Here is a 15,331-nt window from a genome sequence, read left to right on the forward strand (position 1 = left end):
TCTGCTATATTTCACATGGCCAATGGTGGGTTCTAAAGTTCTTCTCCTGCCTCCACCAGTGCAGTAAATTGCAGTTGCTGGAGCTCAGTTTCAGTGACCAAGCCTTGGTGGGAGCTTAGTATGATACACTCGGGCATTGCAATGAGCCTTCTGGAGTCTGGAAGGCAAACAGGTTTCTTTCAGTGGTCTTGTAGCCAAAACTCTGAGTAAGCAGTGCTTGTGAGAATAAACATTTAATGAGAGGGGAAAGAAGGAATGAGTCAGAGAACAGAGCTGCTCTGGCTGTTAGCTCATTTAGCAGTGCCCAAGTCATGACTCTCTTGCCTTTATGCTGGGCATCCTCTGCATGTCTGCTGGGATCCAGAATGAGGGAGCAGAGCTGTTTGCCAAAAGAGTTTTCAGACTTAAAAACAAGTTACAGATTTCTGGGGAAAAATAATTTTCGGCTTTCAAAATAGCGTTATAACGTCAGTGGAGAGGGACTCTATAGTATGAAAGCTGTGTGCAAGCTTTTCCTGATATGAGCAGCTACCAAACATCACTGCCCAATGAGCTGAGAGAGCACTGTGCAGTTGAGAGGGGATTTTGATCTGCTTGGCTTCTTCCAATAAACTCAAAAAATATGTGCAGCACTTGTTCCAAGAGAGCCCACAAATTGAAGCAAAGCAGATAGCAGTTGCCATGCTGGTCGAAGCTAAGCATCCTCAGTGCTGCAAGCAGAGGGCTGTGCTATATGGACTTGGTGGAAAGATAAATATGTGTGCAAGTGTTGGGAGGGCGGGAAGCATCAGCTGACACCAAGAAAATAAGCACCTAGATTTTCTGCAGGCTGAGTCAGACACTGTCCTTTGGTTATTCTGGGGGGAAAAAAATTGTACAAATAGAATAGTTGCTGTGAAATACTCTGAGAGAAATGACCAGCGAGGGAAAGTGAGAGATGTGCATTTTGGGTGCAGGAAGGGTTTATTGGTGGCTGTAAGATCAAGAGACAGGCTCTTCCCTGCCTTCTGCATCCAGCACTCATGTCTGCTCTCCCCAGCACAACCTCTTCTGCTTCCAATGTCTCTTAGATTAAAGCGATGGCAGAACATATTCACATCAAGGTTTTATCAATTTAAAGATCTTCTCAATAAAGGCAGAACATAAGCTGGAGTTAACCAGTAGACAGTGATTAAATGTTTTTCCTGGGAAACAGCTGAGAAACAACAGAATTATCTGTATCTTTCCATCTGCCAGAGTTTGGAGGCCGGTTTGTTTTAACAAGGACTCATTCATTATCTAGTTTTCGTGTGCAAGTAATTTCACTTATGGTTTTGTATGTCACTTTATAAATACCAGGTTCAGCCGTTTAAGTACAACTATACCAAGAGATTAAAGCACAAAGGTGCCCAGAAGCTGTGAGCCAGCCACAATTACTTTCTCTGCAAAAAAAAGTGGGTTTTTTTCCCCAAAAAAATTATACCCCACATGTAAAAGCTGCTACTGGGAGCTTTCATTTCAAACTAACATATTTATGATGAGTGGCTGCGCAAGAATAAGATTTTCTCTGTACAGGCTGCTGAATATATGGAAAAAATCTCAAATATTTTACCTTTTTCTTTCCAAAGTACACAGGATTTTGGCTAGAAATCATCCTTCCACATTTTTAATTCCAGGGAGAGGTGCTTTAAAAAAATAAAAGCTGAAGCAGAGAAATACTCTTTTATCTTGAAATTATGTTAATCATGGATGTTTTTCTTAGACTTCCATTTTGAAGAATTGAGGTTTTGATGACCCACTAAAAAATATCAGCTGGTCAAAATAAAAATCCAGTATAAGTGTAGTTTGTATTGGGAAATGCTGTCTTTGTGGATTCAGAGGGATTGGCAAACATTCATGAGTTCTTTGATGGTGGTGAGACACAGGAAAAGGCTGTCCAGAGAAGTTGTGGATGCTCCATCCCTGGAAGTGTTCAAGGCCAGGCTGGATAGGGCTTTGAACAGCCTGGTCTGGTGGAAGGTGTCCCTGCCCCATGGCAGGAGGGTTGTAACTAGACAGTCTCTTCTAACTCTGATCACTTTAGGATTCTGTGATGTAGCCAATTCTACATTTTGGGAATGCAAATAGTAAGTAGCTGGATGAGATGGCTGAAGCTGTAGAGAGGAAATGTGTTCCAAACCTTAGATAAGCCTTCAGCTGAGCTCCTTCTTCAATCCTGTGCTTTCGATCCATCACTCCATTGTCTCTGGATGACTGCAACCAGCTCCATGAGCTAGAGGAGAGGCATTCTTATTCCTTCTTGTGAATGGAAGCTGCTGTTGTTGGCTTTCAGGGCCGAGAGAAGTGACTTTCTCCCTCTAGTCTCTCCAGGCTAGCAGTTCTGCCCACTGCAGAGGGAGATGCTAGAAGTTTCATGGAAGCTGACAGACCTGCAGCTTCCAGGGCTGTCGGCCACAGTGCCAGCTGACTCTGTGCCTTGCATTTCAATCCACAAGTGCAGGAACAGAAACAAATAACGCTGGGGGAAGGGAAGCCAGAGGGAGGAGAGCAAAGTGCTTTCCCAGCATTGGTTTTATCCCGAAGGGGATTTTTTTAGGTCAAAATGGTGCTGCTATGAAATATAAAAAAATTAAATAACTTTTTGTTTGTTTGTTTTTCTTCCTTGTACCACCGTTCCTTGCCTCTCTGTGGCAAAAGCTGCAGATCTGGGACACGGCGGGGCAGGAGCGGTTCCGCTCCATCACGCAGAGCTATTACCGCAGCGCCAACGCGCTCATCCTCACCTACGACATCACCTGCGAGGAGTCCTTCCGCTGCCTGCCCGAGTGGCTGCGCGAGATCGAGCAGTACGCCAGCAACAAGGTCATCACCGTGCTCGTGGGTAAGCCACCGGGGCCCGGAGCATTCCCTCTGCAGACAGCCCCAGGGATGCTCCAAGTGGTGTTCAGGCTGCCACGGCCGCCTCCAGAGGTGTGGTCCTGGTTTGGGTCTAAGGCCACTGCGTGCAGAGGGGGACGCTTGCTTCCCACCGGCCTGAAGTGTAGATGGTGCAGTTACCACCAAGCTAAGAATAGAGCAGCTCCCCTTGTGACTGCAAGCTCAGATCTCTACAAATATGTTGGGATCTGCTCGAACTGGTGATGTCTTGCTCTACTCCATACATGTGGTACAGCCAGTCTTGTCTCCAGTGGTCAGGATCTGGGAACCACATCAGGACGTGATGGTTGGGTGGATCATAGTATCTATAGCTGGGGCAGAGCTGGAAAACTGGATGTTCTTGCATGGATTTTAGGGAAACTAAAAATAAACAAGTAAATGTTATATTAATCTGCAGAGCTTCAACACAAGGCAAAACAGACCTCAGGCCATCTGTCTGCTACAAGCAAGGCGAAGGTTATTTTGCCTACCAGTGCTTTTCCATGCTCTGCTTTCAGCATCTCATGGTTGGGACTTGGCTTTTAAAGGTCCGAGAATATATAAAGAACAGTGGAAAAATAACTTGGGGAAAGTTAAGAAGTTTCATGCTACAGTGTCACCTTTAATAGTTTGCTATTTAAATAAAAAAATCTAGGTCATTGTAAGAGGTGTCTAAAAGTGTATTTTAAAGGAAAAGAAATCTTTTGAGTTTAACATTCCCCAGTGCTACTTCAAGTGAACTGTGGAGTTTATAGAGCTTCCATACAAGAAATTCATATTCCATGAGTATGGCCTGGGTAGAAAGGGTACAGAAATAATTAATGAATGACTAACAAATGTACATTGATTTTTTTTCAGTGAACATTAAGTTAATTGCTAGCATCTACAGCACAACATATAAATCATATTTTAGTCATAACACACCCTTTGAAGTTGGTGACACCCATAAATCTCTTGTACAGAGCAATAATCTGTTTAGAAGGGTAACTTCAGTGCAGGTAGTGGGTCCAAGACACTGCTTTATTGGGAAAGGAGGAGATATTGGATATGGGGAAGGCAATGAGACAAGGCTTACTGGTGGAAACACCACCTTTTCCTCCCACCAGCTCTCACAAAATTGCTGGTAGGAGTGGGGCCAGGAGATGTTTCCTTCTGAACGTGCTAAGTCTATGGACAGAGCAGCCAGTTATTGCAGGTCCTGGTCTGTTATGTTCATTGTAAGATTAATTCATGGCAGAAACATCACGTTTGAAGTTAAGTGACCAGCAATAGTGTGTAATCATATCAGATGCTTAATAGTGTATAATCATATCAGATGCTTGCTCGAGGCTTTAATCAACTCTCTGCTAAACAGATCTCTCTGAACCAAAGGATTGGTCTCCTGCCCCACCTCACTCTGCAAGTGCCCCCTCAAGCCCATCCCTCTTCCAGTCTCCACAGCCAAGTCCTAAACTGGAATGTTAAAATAGGGAACCTTCCTTCCATGCCAGCGCTAAATTAAAGCAAACTGGCTTTTTTCATATTTCATTACATGAACTGATATTAAATGAACTTGGGTGTTTCAGGGAATCCATTATTTTGAGGGGAGAGTAAGCACTAGGACTTACATACATATATCGAACCAAACTTATTTATCCTTTATAGACCTCAGTTTCTCTTGGTTTTGAAATCAAATTAACTCATTTTCTAAAATATTTTATCAATGCAGGTAATAAGATTGATTTAGCTGATAAGAGGGAAGTCTCCCAGCAAAGAGCTGCAGAGTTTTCTGAAGCACAGGACATGTACTATTTGGAAACGTCAGCAAAAGAATCGGATAATGTGGAAAAACTCTTCCTGGACTTGGCCTGCCGGTTGATCAGCGAGGCACGACAGAACACTCTTGTGAACAATGTCTCATCCCCCTTACCAGGAGAAGGGAAAAGTATCAGCTACTTGACTTGCTGTAATTTTAATTAAAGAGCTGGCACGTGATTGCCCCTTCTGCCATGGGCCAAGTGGATTTTTTTTTTTTTTTTCTGTGCTGGGATTTATCTACTTGAAGGAATTCCTGCCAGTCTGACCCATCTGGCTTACTCAGAGTCAGGTTACAGTCCTGGAAACACGGCAGGCTGATGGCTCCAGCTGCATGGCAATGTAGCAGAATACAACAGGGTTTAAATTTCATTTTTCTTGCAGTCTGTGGAGCAGGTTGGAAAACGAAGAGTTGCACAAGTGCTTCGTGTAATGCAGAACATGAGCTGTTTTGTTTCCTTTCGTGGGAGAGTAGACCAGCCTTTCTTGAAGATACTTAAGAGATCAAAATCGCTCTTACAGAACAACGTGTTTGATCCTTTTTAAAGTAAAACAAAGTAAGAAGAAACGCTACAATGAATGCTGACCTTGGGCTACACTGGCAATCTTCTGGGCTGTCAGCAAGCGGGCTCTTAGGATGTGTACATAATGTCTGCATCTTCATGGAGGACTCTGGTGTTTGAAATAGTGTTATGTCTCTCATCTACAGGCACTTTCATGAACATGGAATAAACAAAAAAGTTACATATAGCAGCATTCTCGAGATTGAAGAAGACATGGATATGGCTCAGTTGCTCCCTTTGGTGCTAGCAGTTCAGCAAATATTCCATAGGCCAAATGTAGTCTTACCACATTACTGTCTTCTGAATGTGTAACTTAGACTGGTTAGGAAAAAAACACTAATAAGCACTGTTCATAAAAATAAAAAAAATCTCATTACCTCTTTTTCTAGGCCTAAACATAGTGGGAAAGGACTGTGTGCTTCTTTGGTATCCGACAAAGGATGAAAAGACTTTCCAGAAATAAAAATAAATAAATTAACCATTCCTCCTCTAATTAGTCATGTCCTGATGTAAAAAGTTAGCCTTGGGAAAGATTAAAAAAAGTGCACCAGCCATGCCCAAAGTCTTATGCGTGCACAGATGGTATATAAGGGTTCAAAGGAAGCACAGTCTGACCTGGCAGTCTGCAATGTGTCCAGCTGAAAAACAAAACAAAGCCTCTAGACACAGCTCTTGTTGGAAGGCAGGAGTACAAATTTGTAGAGGGTTTGTTTGATGGTAAGTGGAAATAGCAATGGGTTGCAAGTGGTGTCCTTCCATGTCTGCCCCATCCAGCTCTCACCTCGTGGAACTGCTCTCAAAGGTGCTCTCGAAGGTCTCTTCTTGGCATCCAGTCTTTCTGCTAGGGTAGCTTCTAGGTTCAGGGCTGTAGAGTCATTTTATTTACCCGATGCTTTATACCCTTAATCCCGAAATCTGGTACCTGTAACTTCTTTCTGCAGAACCTCTGAAGTGGAAGCACCCTGGAGTCTGTGATGTCACTCCACCTCTAGTGCCATACAATGCATTGCACATTTACACGTCGGCATGGAAGCGAAACCAGAAGATAGTGAATGCGCACATAACCATTACGTTTAGGAGTTTGAGTTCAGTGTAGCTAATCTGGATAAATCTCTCCTGGCAATTACATGGCTGTGATATGCTGCAATTTAATCAGTTTAGTATTATTTGGCTTTTACTGAAGATTGTAACAGAGCTTTTGTATTGACATAAAAAGCTGTCAGTAAGTACTTCTTGAAAAAAATAGCAATTAAAAGAGGCATTTTGAAATGCTTTTTTTTGTTTCCTGGAAAGATTTCTTTGGGTTATATCATGTTGTGCCTTTGATATGTAATGGGGAGTTGACTCTGTGTCAGAGAGAGGGGGGATTGGTTTGTCATATGGCCATTTTTAATATTTTTTTGCTATTTTTAGGTAATTTTTATGACTAGTGGTAAAAGGAAGATGTAGAAACTGGTATGAAGCTTGTCATTTAGGTAACATTTAGCAAAGAGCTTCTGTAAGTGTGAGATGTTGGGGAACGCGTCATCTGCTGCTCTGCTCTGGTCCATTTCAGTCTCTGCTCATGTAATCTGGAGGATTTGGAAATGTGTGGGACTTGGTGGCTTCTGCTGTGCTGGACCATGTGACACAGCCTGTGCTGAAGAGCAGTCTCTTCTTGAGCATTTCCCAAATTGCCAAAAGCAGCTTCATTTGAGCTTCTGAAGGGCACCCAAATCCAAGACAGCTGATTCTCCTGAGCTCTTAGGTAGTTCTTTAGAGCTGGGGGGCTCAGAGTGTTCCATGGCAGGTAACACTCAAGTTAAAAATCAATACCATGTATATTTAATTTGTAGTAGCTCTTACTCCCTGAAGCTGGACTTATCAGCATATAATTGATAACAAATAGGGCAGGGCTCTTTGATCAGCTTCATCAGGGAGGAAGGAGACTGCCCAATAAACACCCATGGGTTACTCAGCCTGGGTTCCAGAAGGTCAAAGCTGGGCAGGTACTCTTCATCCCTGCCGAGTAGCACTATAAATGCATCACTTCTGGAGCTGGAACATGACTGAACAAACTGAGCTGGTCAAATAGCAGAAACTGCTAACTTTATTTTCTTGGATATTTACTCGGAGATTTCTAGAAGCTTAAATCTTTTCTCAGTGCTTTCCTAATCTGTAGGTGACTATTTTGGAGACTAGCTACCTACTAGCAACCTCAAAGCACCAGTTCTTTTTATTGCTAGTGAATCTTTGTGTAAGGACTCCATCTCCAGACAGTGATGTGCTTTTGTGGCAGGGTGGAGTGCTGTGGTTGGGCTGGTGTTCAAGTGATTGACCTGACTCCTCCAGTCAAATTTGAACTGATTCCTTTCAGTGTTTATTCTGCGTAGACTTAAAAAGCTGAAAGGAAACAATGGTGGTATGTGCAATGCTTTTTACACAGTCATAAACCATGTAAAGTTGTAGTTTAAAACTCGCCTCTCTTTCTGCTGTTTGCAAACATGCCTGTTGTTGAAGAAGTGGTGTTTTATTGTAGTAATTCCTTTACTGGAGTTACTTTTGTGCACCTTTGAATATCTCTGTAGTGCATAGAGCCAAACATTCCTTGTAGCACTGAGGGCTTCTCTTCTACAGTTTGATTCACTGCTGAAGGCTTCCCAGCTGGAAGAGGAACTTTTTCAACTGCAGAGTCTTGAAAAACAAAAAGTCCCAACTATGTGATAATCAGCTCTCCAAATAAACACCTTGCTAGATTTTTGAGAGAACTGTCAGTAAAAGCCTTGTGATGCTTGCTGGATAAAGTATTCAATACCCATGCAGAATTGATATAACGGGGCCAAATTTGACTGGGAATGTTCTCTACTATCACAAGAGCCAAGCTTTTAGTATGGTTGCTGGCTTTGAATGTGTTTTGGGGGTGATATATTCACAGCCATGAAGTAATCTTATTTCTGGCTGAATGTTAATTTTGTAGTAGTCCTGTAATAAGACCCTTTCATGATATTTTTAGCACAATGATTATGTCCAAGCAGAAGCCAATACTGGATGATCAACAGATGTTTGCTTAATCTAGCAAGCCTGTTTGCAGAGATTAACAGAAGCATATCTGAAATCTGGATGGCCTAAACTCTGATTTCCAGTGGGAGCCACTGATTCAGTCAGGCTGATCTTGAGTAAACCACCAAACATTCAGTGCTTCAGATCACTGGGTGTGAAGTACTTGCTGTGAAGTTTTGCACTGGGTGTTGACACTGAGAGTTTGCTGAGACAAGCCATGACTCCCTTTTGTCCATATTTGTGTTCCCCCATGAAAGGGCTATGGGACAAAAAAAAAAACCAAATCAAAAAAACCCCTTCAGGTCAAAGAAATAAGGTGGAAAAAGTGAAATTATGAGCTCGGTAAAGAAAGGGGATGCTGGGTGCCTCTTCCTACCTTGAACCCTGAAGTTTTGATTTGACTTCCAGATAAGCTATTTGAGTGTGCAGTCAGACACATATTTGTGCTGAGTGCTAAATGGTTCTGTGATCATTATTTAATGAAAACTGCACATGACAAATTATCAGGCAAGATACTTTGTTCTTTGCTGTAGAACACATGAAACAGCCCTTAAAATCTGTCAGCCTGCTGGTGCTGTTTGTGTTTTTTTGGAGATGGCTGTACTGGTAACAGTTGGCTCCTGCTAGTCTAGGTTTAGCAGTTAATGGCTATCGAATTCCTTCAGCATCAGTAATAACAGCAGCAGACTGGGGCTGACACAGGAGACAGTGATTTGAAAAGAGGGAAAGTCGAAGTTAGCAATGCAGAAGCACGGTGGGTGCATGCACATGGGACAACAGGCTTTCCAGAGCTTTTGCTGACAAGGGATGCAGTTAGTTAGAGTCAAATCCACTGGGTTTTGCCTTGTTTGTTATCCCTAAGGATCACTGTTTATTCAGCTGCTTTTCCACTTCTCAGTATGAAGGACTGTCTGTAAATCAGGCTGAAACGTTGAGATGGCATGATTCCTGCAGTCAGAGACTGAATTCAATTGGGAAATAGGTGAAATTCTCCAGCTATTGAAACAGCCTGAGCAAACATGCAGGATATGCTGCCCTTTGGGAACTTGTGGTGCCATTGGGGTCAGATATGGCTGGAGACACTGTCACAGAAACCCTCTCCTGGCTGTGGGGCAGAACGAATGCTACAGCCATTTCTGTAATGGAAAGATGACTTTCTGGAGTAGAAAGTGCAAGTAAAGAGATGGTTCCACGTACTCAGGATTTTTTCCATCCTATCCTCTTTTAAAATTGCATCTATGGATTCGATTTTGATTGCTCTGGGCTTTCCTAAAGGTTTGCTTTGAAAGTTAGTCTGACATTCTGCATTCTTTTGTGATTGGCTCCTACCAACCCTGTCAACAAAGTCCTTTTTTAAGTTAATTCAGTTAGAAAAGGATGTTTCTAGAGGATACTTTGTCAATCCCCACTGAGCAAGTATGGAAACTCTGTCCTTTTTTAAATATCTCTGTACATAAGGGCTCACCAGAAAACCATCTGGAGCCAAAGGAAATACTTAATCAATTCTAGTAGTGAAAACCCTGTTAAATCAAAATCTTTTCTTCCTCTTTTTATAAACCTTGTTATCTCAACAAATTTGGGGTTTGACATCACCCTTTTTCCTTGCATCGGTTCTATCCTCTTGTTGCCGTGGGTAATAATTTTTGTAGCTGCTGTTCAAGGATCATAATTTTGAAGGACATTGTCATATGATGATGAATGGTGGGGAAACAATAGCTTGATTTCTTATAAGCAAGTAGTGCATCCTAAGCAGAGGAACTGGAACTGGTGATGTCTTTGAAATGCAATAATCCACTTGAGCTGTAGCTAAATGTACCATAAATGTTACTGATCTCACATCTGCCTCAGTTTAGGATTTGTCTTGGCTGGGAAGGCAGACAGCAGGGTAGTCACACTGACCATGATGCAGGGCTCCCAAAGCAGCACGCTGCCTTGCTCTGACTTACTCCTCTAATCACCACCTCACTCACCTGACCCAAAGTTGCCTTTGCTGCACTGAACCATGTCCAGCTGGGATAGATCACCAGCTGCCGTCACTCACAGATGCCATCACAACCTTTCCTCTCATGTGAACGAGCTGTAACTTAAACCAGAAGTAAAATCTTTGCCATGTGGGTCACAGGTGTGTGTTCCTTTCCAAGTGGGAGCCACACATCCAGAAAAAAAGCCTCATCTCTAAAGCTTGCTCCGTCAAATACAGTCAATGGGATAACTGGGGGAAGAGAACAAAAAGCAGAAAATGAGATGACAATGAGTGTAATTTAGGCTGTAAATGTTGTCAGTGAAAAATTAGACTGGTTTTAAGAGCACAGCCAGGGTCAACAGCTCAGCTTATCTATCTGGGTGAACAGGAGCTGGGTTTACAATACTTGGAGTTTGTCTCTGTTTTCACATTAATAACTTGCAATTAGGACTTGGTGGGTGTGACCACATATTTTGAACAAGTTATCCTTTTCCAGTAAGCTCAGAAGATAATTTTAGCTCTAATCAGTGCTACAGTATTACTCAAAAACAGATCCCAGTTTTACATTTGCACCTTTGCTTTTTCCTCTTCTACTTATCTTGGGATAACATTCTCAAGGACATGCACACTCATGAGTACACGGTGGTGGTGCCCCTGGTGAGCATTTTCTGAATGCCTGGTCCTCAGGCAAAAAATGACATGGCCAAAACCTGTGTCAGCCATGATTTTAGCTGTGCACGGTTTCCTGGGGTAAAGGGGATGTTGAAAGTATTCTTATGCTTTCATGGGCAGTAGTCAAGGGCTCTGGAGTGTCTGGTGTCACATGAATGCAAACCTCGGCACTTCTCAGAGCTTGATTCCTCTAGTACCTCTCATCAATGAATCTGCTCTTCTCTAATTACTGCTCATGCCTCAAGCACTGTGGAGGGATGATCTGACTGCATGAACCTTTGGATCTGACTCCTGCTTTAGTTAGAAAGAAGAGCATCAGAGGCTCATTTTCTGTGCTACTTTGAGCTTCTTACTATGGACATAAAGTTAATAATTCAATAAGCCCCTTCCAGCCAGGACTGGAAGGAATTCTTCCTTTCTTACAGGACCAATAAAAGAGATTGAGACATTAACAATTGATGGGAGTTTGATGCAGATGAGTTGCTCTGTAGTGAGTAGGTGGGTGCTGCTCTCCATGCAGTGAGACTTGGGGTGGTGTGGAGGAGGAGCTGTCGCTGGGGGAGTGCTGTGAATGTCTCCGAGGGCTGGGGTTGCATCATTGGCACGGAGCTTTAGTAAATGTAGTGTCCCGGCAGCTGAGTCTTTACAGAAGGGCAAGCAGAGCAGAAGGAATACCGGTTTTATATTTTAATAGAAGGGGAATAAAATTCTTGGTCTGTGGTGGGGAGAGCTGCTATGATTTCAGGCAGTGCCATTGCCTCAGCTCTTGAGGACTGTTGGGAATAAAGGGTTACCACTCACCCCCACACACAGCCAGCACTGAAGGGGGAAAAACTAACTCCCAAAGCCAACATTTTAGTGGAGAAAAGGCCCTCTAATGAGAGTATGGAGCAAGCCCAGCGCTTGTTACTATGCTGATTGGGAGTGACAAGTATATCTCTAGATATTAGGGAAGTAGTTTAAAATACGCCATCGTTTTTAGCATAATAAGATGCACTGCAGATATGTCACATCCATTTTATTCTCCACAGCTGTTTACAAAAGGAAAAAAACAAACAACAAAACCCTGAGATTGGAGCAGCTGCAGTCACTCAGCTGTCAATATGGGACAAGGCTCTTTCTGCTCTTTTATTTCCACTTCGCTCTGTTCTGCTGCACATATTTGGCTGTTCTGTGAATTTGCAGATCATGAGGTTTTTTTCAAACTTCTTTTGATCTATACAGAAAGACTCACCCAGTTCTCATTTGAATTCATTAATACTTTGAGTAGGCATTTTAATCTTATGTTTACTGGCTTGTTTCCCTTTGTAATGTTATCTAACTGACAAGTTTGTCATGCTCTGCGTTACCTTTAGACTTTTGACTAAAACATTTCCTCTTTCCTGAAAGCTATGATAATTTTTAGAGATGCTACAAAGGCATCTTCATTTTCTCAGGAGAAAACCTGAATTACCCTCAGCTTTGATTACTATCAAATCAACATTGAAGCACGTAATTTCTTTTACAGCATGAACAAAGTATGTTTTATACCATCAACTATTGTTTGAATTGTAGTTTAAAAATCTGCTTAAGCACTAACAGTAGCATTTTGTTTGTGATTTCCATGCCAGGGAAGTCACAGCATTAAAAGAATTTTCTGTGTTGGAGTTTTTCCCACAAAGCTCTGCTGTCTTTTCCCCAACAATTGTGAATTTAGCACAATGTACAGAATTTTAGCAAGAACCCTGATTCCTAAACATTTGGCCAGAAGAATGAGGAGAGGATGTGTTTTTCGTTGATCAAGCACAACCACTTCAGTGGAAAAAAATGCACTACATCTGGTCAGACAATTGATCTCGTTGGTGGGGTAGTGCTGTCTTTGGGAAGGGTATAGGTGTTAGCAAATCACCAAACTGTGAATCATTCACTGTCAGAAGCATTTGGCTTGTCTCTTCTTTAAGTTCTTGTGGTCAAGTGTGGTACAGTGGGCTTGAGAAAGGAATGTGTTTTGGGTTGACCAGGATGATGAATGTATGATGCTTCATGTTTATTTGTAATGTCCTTTTTATACTTAGAAATTGCTTACATGTGTATCTGTATGTAAATAAATGTTTAATCCTTTCCACTTGGTGTTTAAAGTGTTTGAATTGTTTGGGTTTTGATTTGGACTGTAAAGCAAAGTTGCCTTAAATACGAGGCATTCAATTGACATGATTTGACATCAGACCAGCAAACGAATGACTACTAAGGATTTTCTGCTTGGGCTGGGCATACTGAGGCTCTTGCAGCACTGAGACCTCACAAGAAGAACAGATGTAGAGCTGCTGCCCGTGGCAGCAAGGTCCCTTTGCAGTAGAAGAAAAAAAAATACTCAAAGTAGGAGACATTATGGAGGTTTGGAATGCCAAAGAAATGCCGGCATCAGGCACTAGAGGGTGGCCTTTGACAGAGGCACCATCCACTCACTGACCTTGCAAGCCTGTGGCAGGTTAAACTCTTGTCCTAGCAAGACGCCAGATTTGTGTAGGCTAAGTGTTGGGTGATGGTTGGATGCTTTGGCTGTCTTTTGCTCTTTGACCCAGTCACTTTTTTTTTTTTTAATGCCATTCCTTCTGTTCATCCTTCAACTTGCTGTTTTCATTCTCATGGAACTCCACTGGAATTCCCCAGTGACCTGCCTTCCTCACGGCCTTGAATCCTTTTGGACAAGATCTCCCATTTTAAGCCTTTTGTCTTTTGGTAAATACATAGAGCTTGTGCTCTGACTCCTTCTGGGGATCAGGTTTCCTCCCCTGTGCTCTGCCCCACATCAAAGATGACTCCTGCTAACACTTAGACTGAGAAACGAGCTGTGAAGCCTGAAGACACGGTGTGTCTTTTATTGCCTCTTCCACTGACCTTGAAGCTCCTTCCTTGGTAAATGTCTGACATCAGGGCTGGACCATCTGCTCTTCCTTCCCCAGGAAGCTGGCAATTTGAGTCAGTGAGAGAACAGAGAGGTATTTGGATAGGGAAAAGTCCCTGTATGCTTCTAGGTAGGAATGAGGCAAAGGGAGGGGAAGGAAAATATCCTTCAGATGCTCAGACCTCTTGGGAAGTGAATATTTACTGAAAGAGAGGAAGGCTGGAGTGTGTTGCCTGTGGGGGTGGAGAAAACAGACCAAACTCTTCCTGGGGAAAGGTAAGGGGCAGGTGAAGAGTGGCAGCTCTTCCTTCCAAGGAACATTTAACCAGTGGGATGTGCAATCTTCTTCTTGTTCAGCAGGTGTAGCAGCAAGGGTACAGCCTGTGCCAGGCTTTGCTGAGGGTGAAATGAATGTGAGCACAAAAAGGCTCCCTGCAAAAAGGGAACAAGCTGCCCAGGGGAAGAAATGCAAGGCTGACTGATTACAGGAGCAAAAGCAAAAGAGCTTTTTCTGCCTCCTTTCCATCCTCTCATGGTCAAAGTCTCCCTACCGAGTATGTGGGGAGCTCTGCCCAGAAGATGTCATCTTGCTGACAGGGGCCTGTCACACAACAATACTTTTTGCTCTCACTCTGTGTGCAGTCCTCTTGCACAAAGCACAGGAGATCTGAGTGCCCTGCTTTAATTTCAATGGTATGGCACAGACAGTCCTGCCTAATTTAAAATCTAGTCTTGATTTATGGATTTCTATGCGCAAGGAATCAATCACAAACCCAGTATGCATTTTCAGGAGTTTTATTACCCTCAGAATTAAACATGCTGAGCTTTAGTCTTTTTGTACAGGCTTATAATTATAATCACATCAGCCTGCACCAAAGCTATCACTTACTGTAGTATGTGAATGAATTGTCTGCTGAAAAAAATCGCTCATGCTGCACCAAACATTTCATGTCAAGATGCTGTCAGGTATATGATGTAGAAGCTCTGGCAGTGTCTCACAGCTACTGCATCGAGTCTCTGGTGTCTCACTTGGATCAGCTCTAACTCCTGGTGATTGAGTGGTATCTGTCCAGTTCATCACAAGGGCGTGCTTAAAGAGCCAATGATAACTGCAGTACCCTATTATGTGCTGTAGTAGAAAAAACTGGTTTCAAGTGTTATGATGGCTTAAAACCTTTTCTGTATTGCCTTTCCTATGCTCAGTGATTTGGGTATGAATAATGCAATCTTTCACTTCATTTCTTCTATATAAGCTATACATGCAGATTTATAATTTCCAGGCAGGCAACATTTCTTCATCCTTTTCGACTTGACCCAAGGGTTCATCAAGTAGGATTTTATTTGCAATACATAAAATATTTTCAATAGACACAGCATTTGGTAAATGCAGGCACAAGCCCAGGCCTTTTTACTTGGCCTCATCCTGGAGCCCTGCCCTGCCCTGATTGAAGCAGCCCTGGTGTGGTTTTGGTAAGCTGATTTGCTGGGCTAAAGCTCAGCTGGGCAACTCAGCAGCAGCTT

The 15,331-nt window shown here is 42.7% G+C and overlaps 1 protein-coding gene across 2 annotated transcripts in view; it reads left to right on the forward strand.

Moving 5' to 3' along the window:
- RAB30 (RAB30, member RAS oncogene family) overlaps positions 1–5,735 on the forward strand; it is a 40,590-nt gene extending 34,855 nt beyond the window's left edge. For both annotated transcript variants that reach the window (XM_014875756.2, XM_088159289.1), the window contains exons 4-5: positions 2,677–2,860; positions 4,604–5,735. In XM_014875756.2, coding sequence (XP_014731242.1) covers positions 2,677–2,860; positions 4,604–4,854 — 435 coding nt within the window. In that variant the 3' untranslated portion in view covers positions 4,855–5,735. The remainder of the gene's footprint in view (positions 1–2,676; positions 2,861–4,603) is intronic.
- Positions 5,736–15,331: the final 9,596 nt, after the last annotated feature.

The sequence above is a fragment of the Sturnus vulgaris genome, chromosome 2 (assembly GCF_052056855.1).
Source record: "Sturnus vulgaris isolate bStuVul1 chromosome 2, bStuVul1.hap1, whole genome shotgun sequence".
NCBI lineage: Eukaryota > Metazoa > Chordata > Aves > Passeriformes > Sturnidae > Sturnus > Sturnus vulgaris.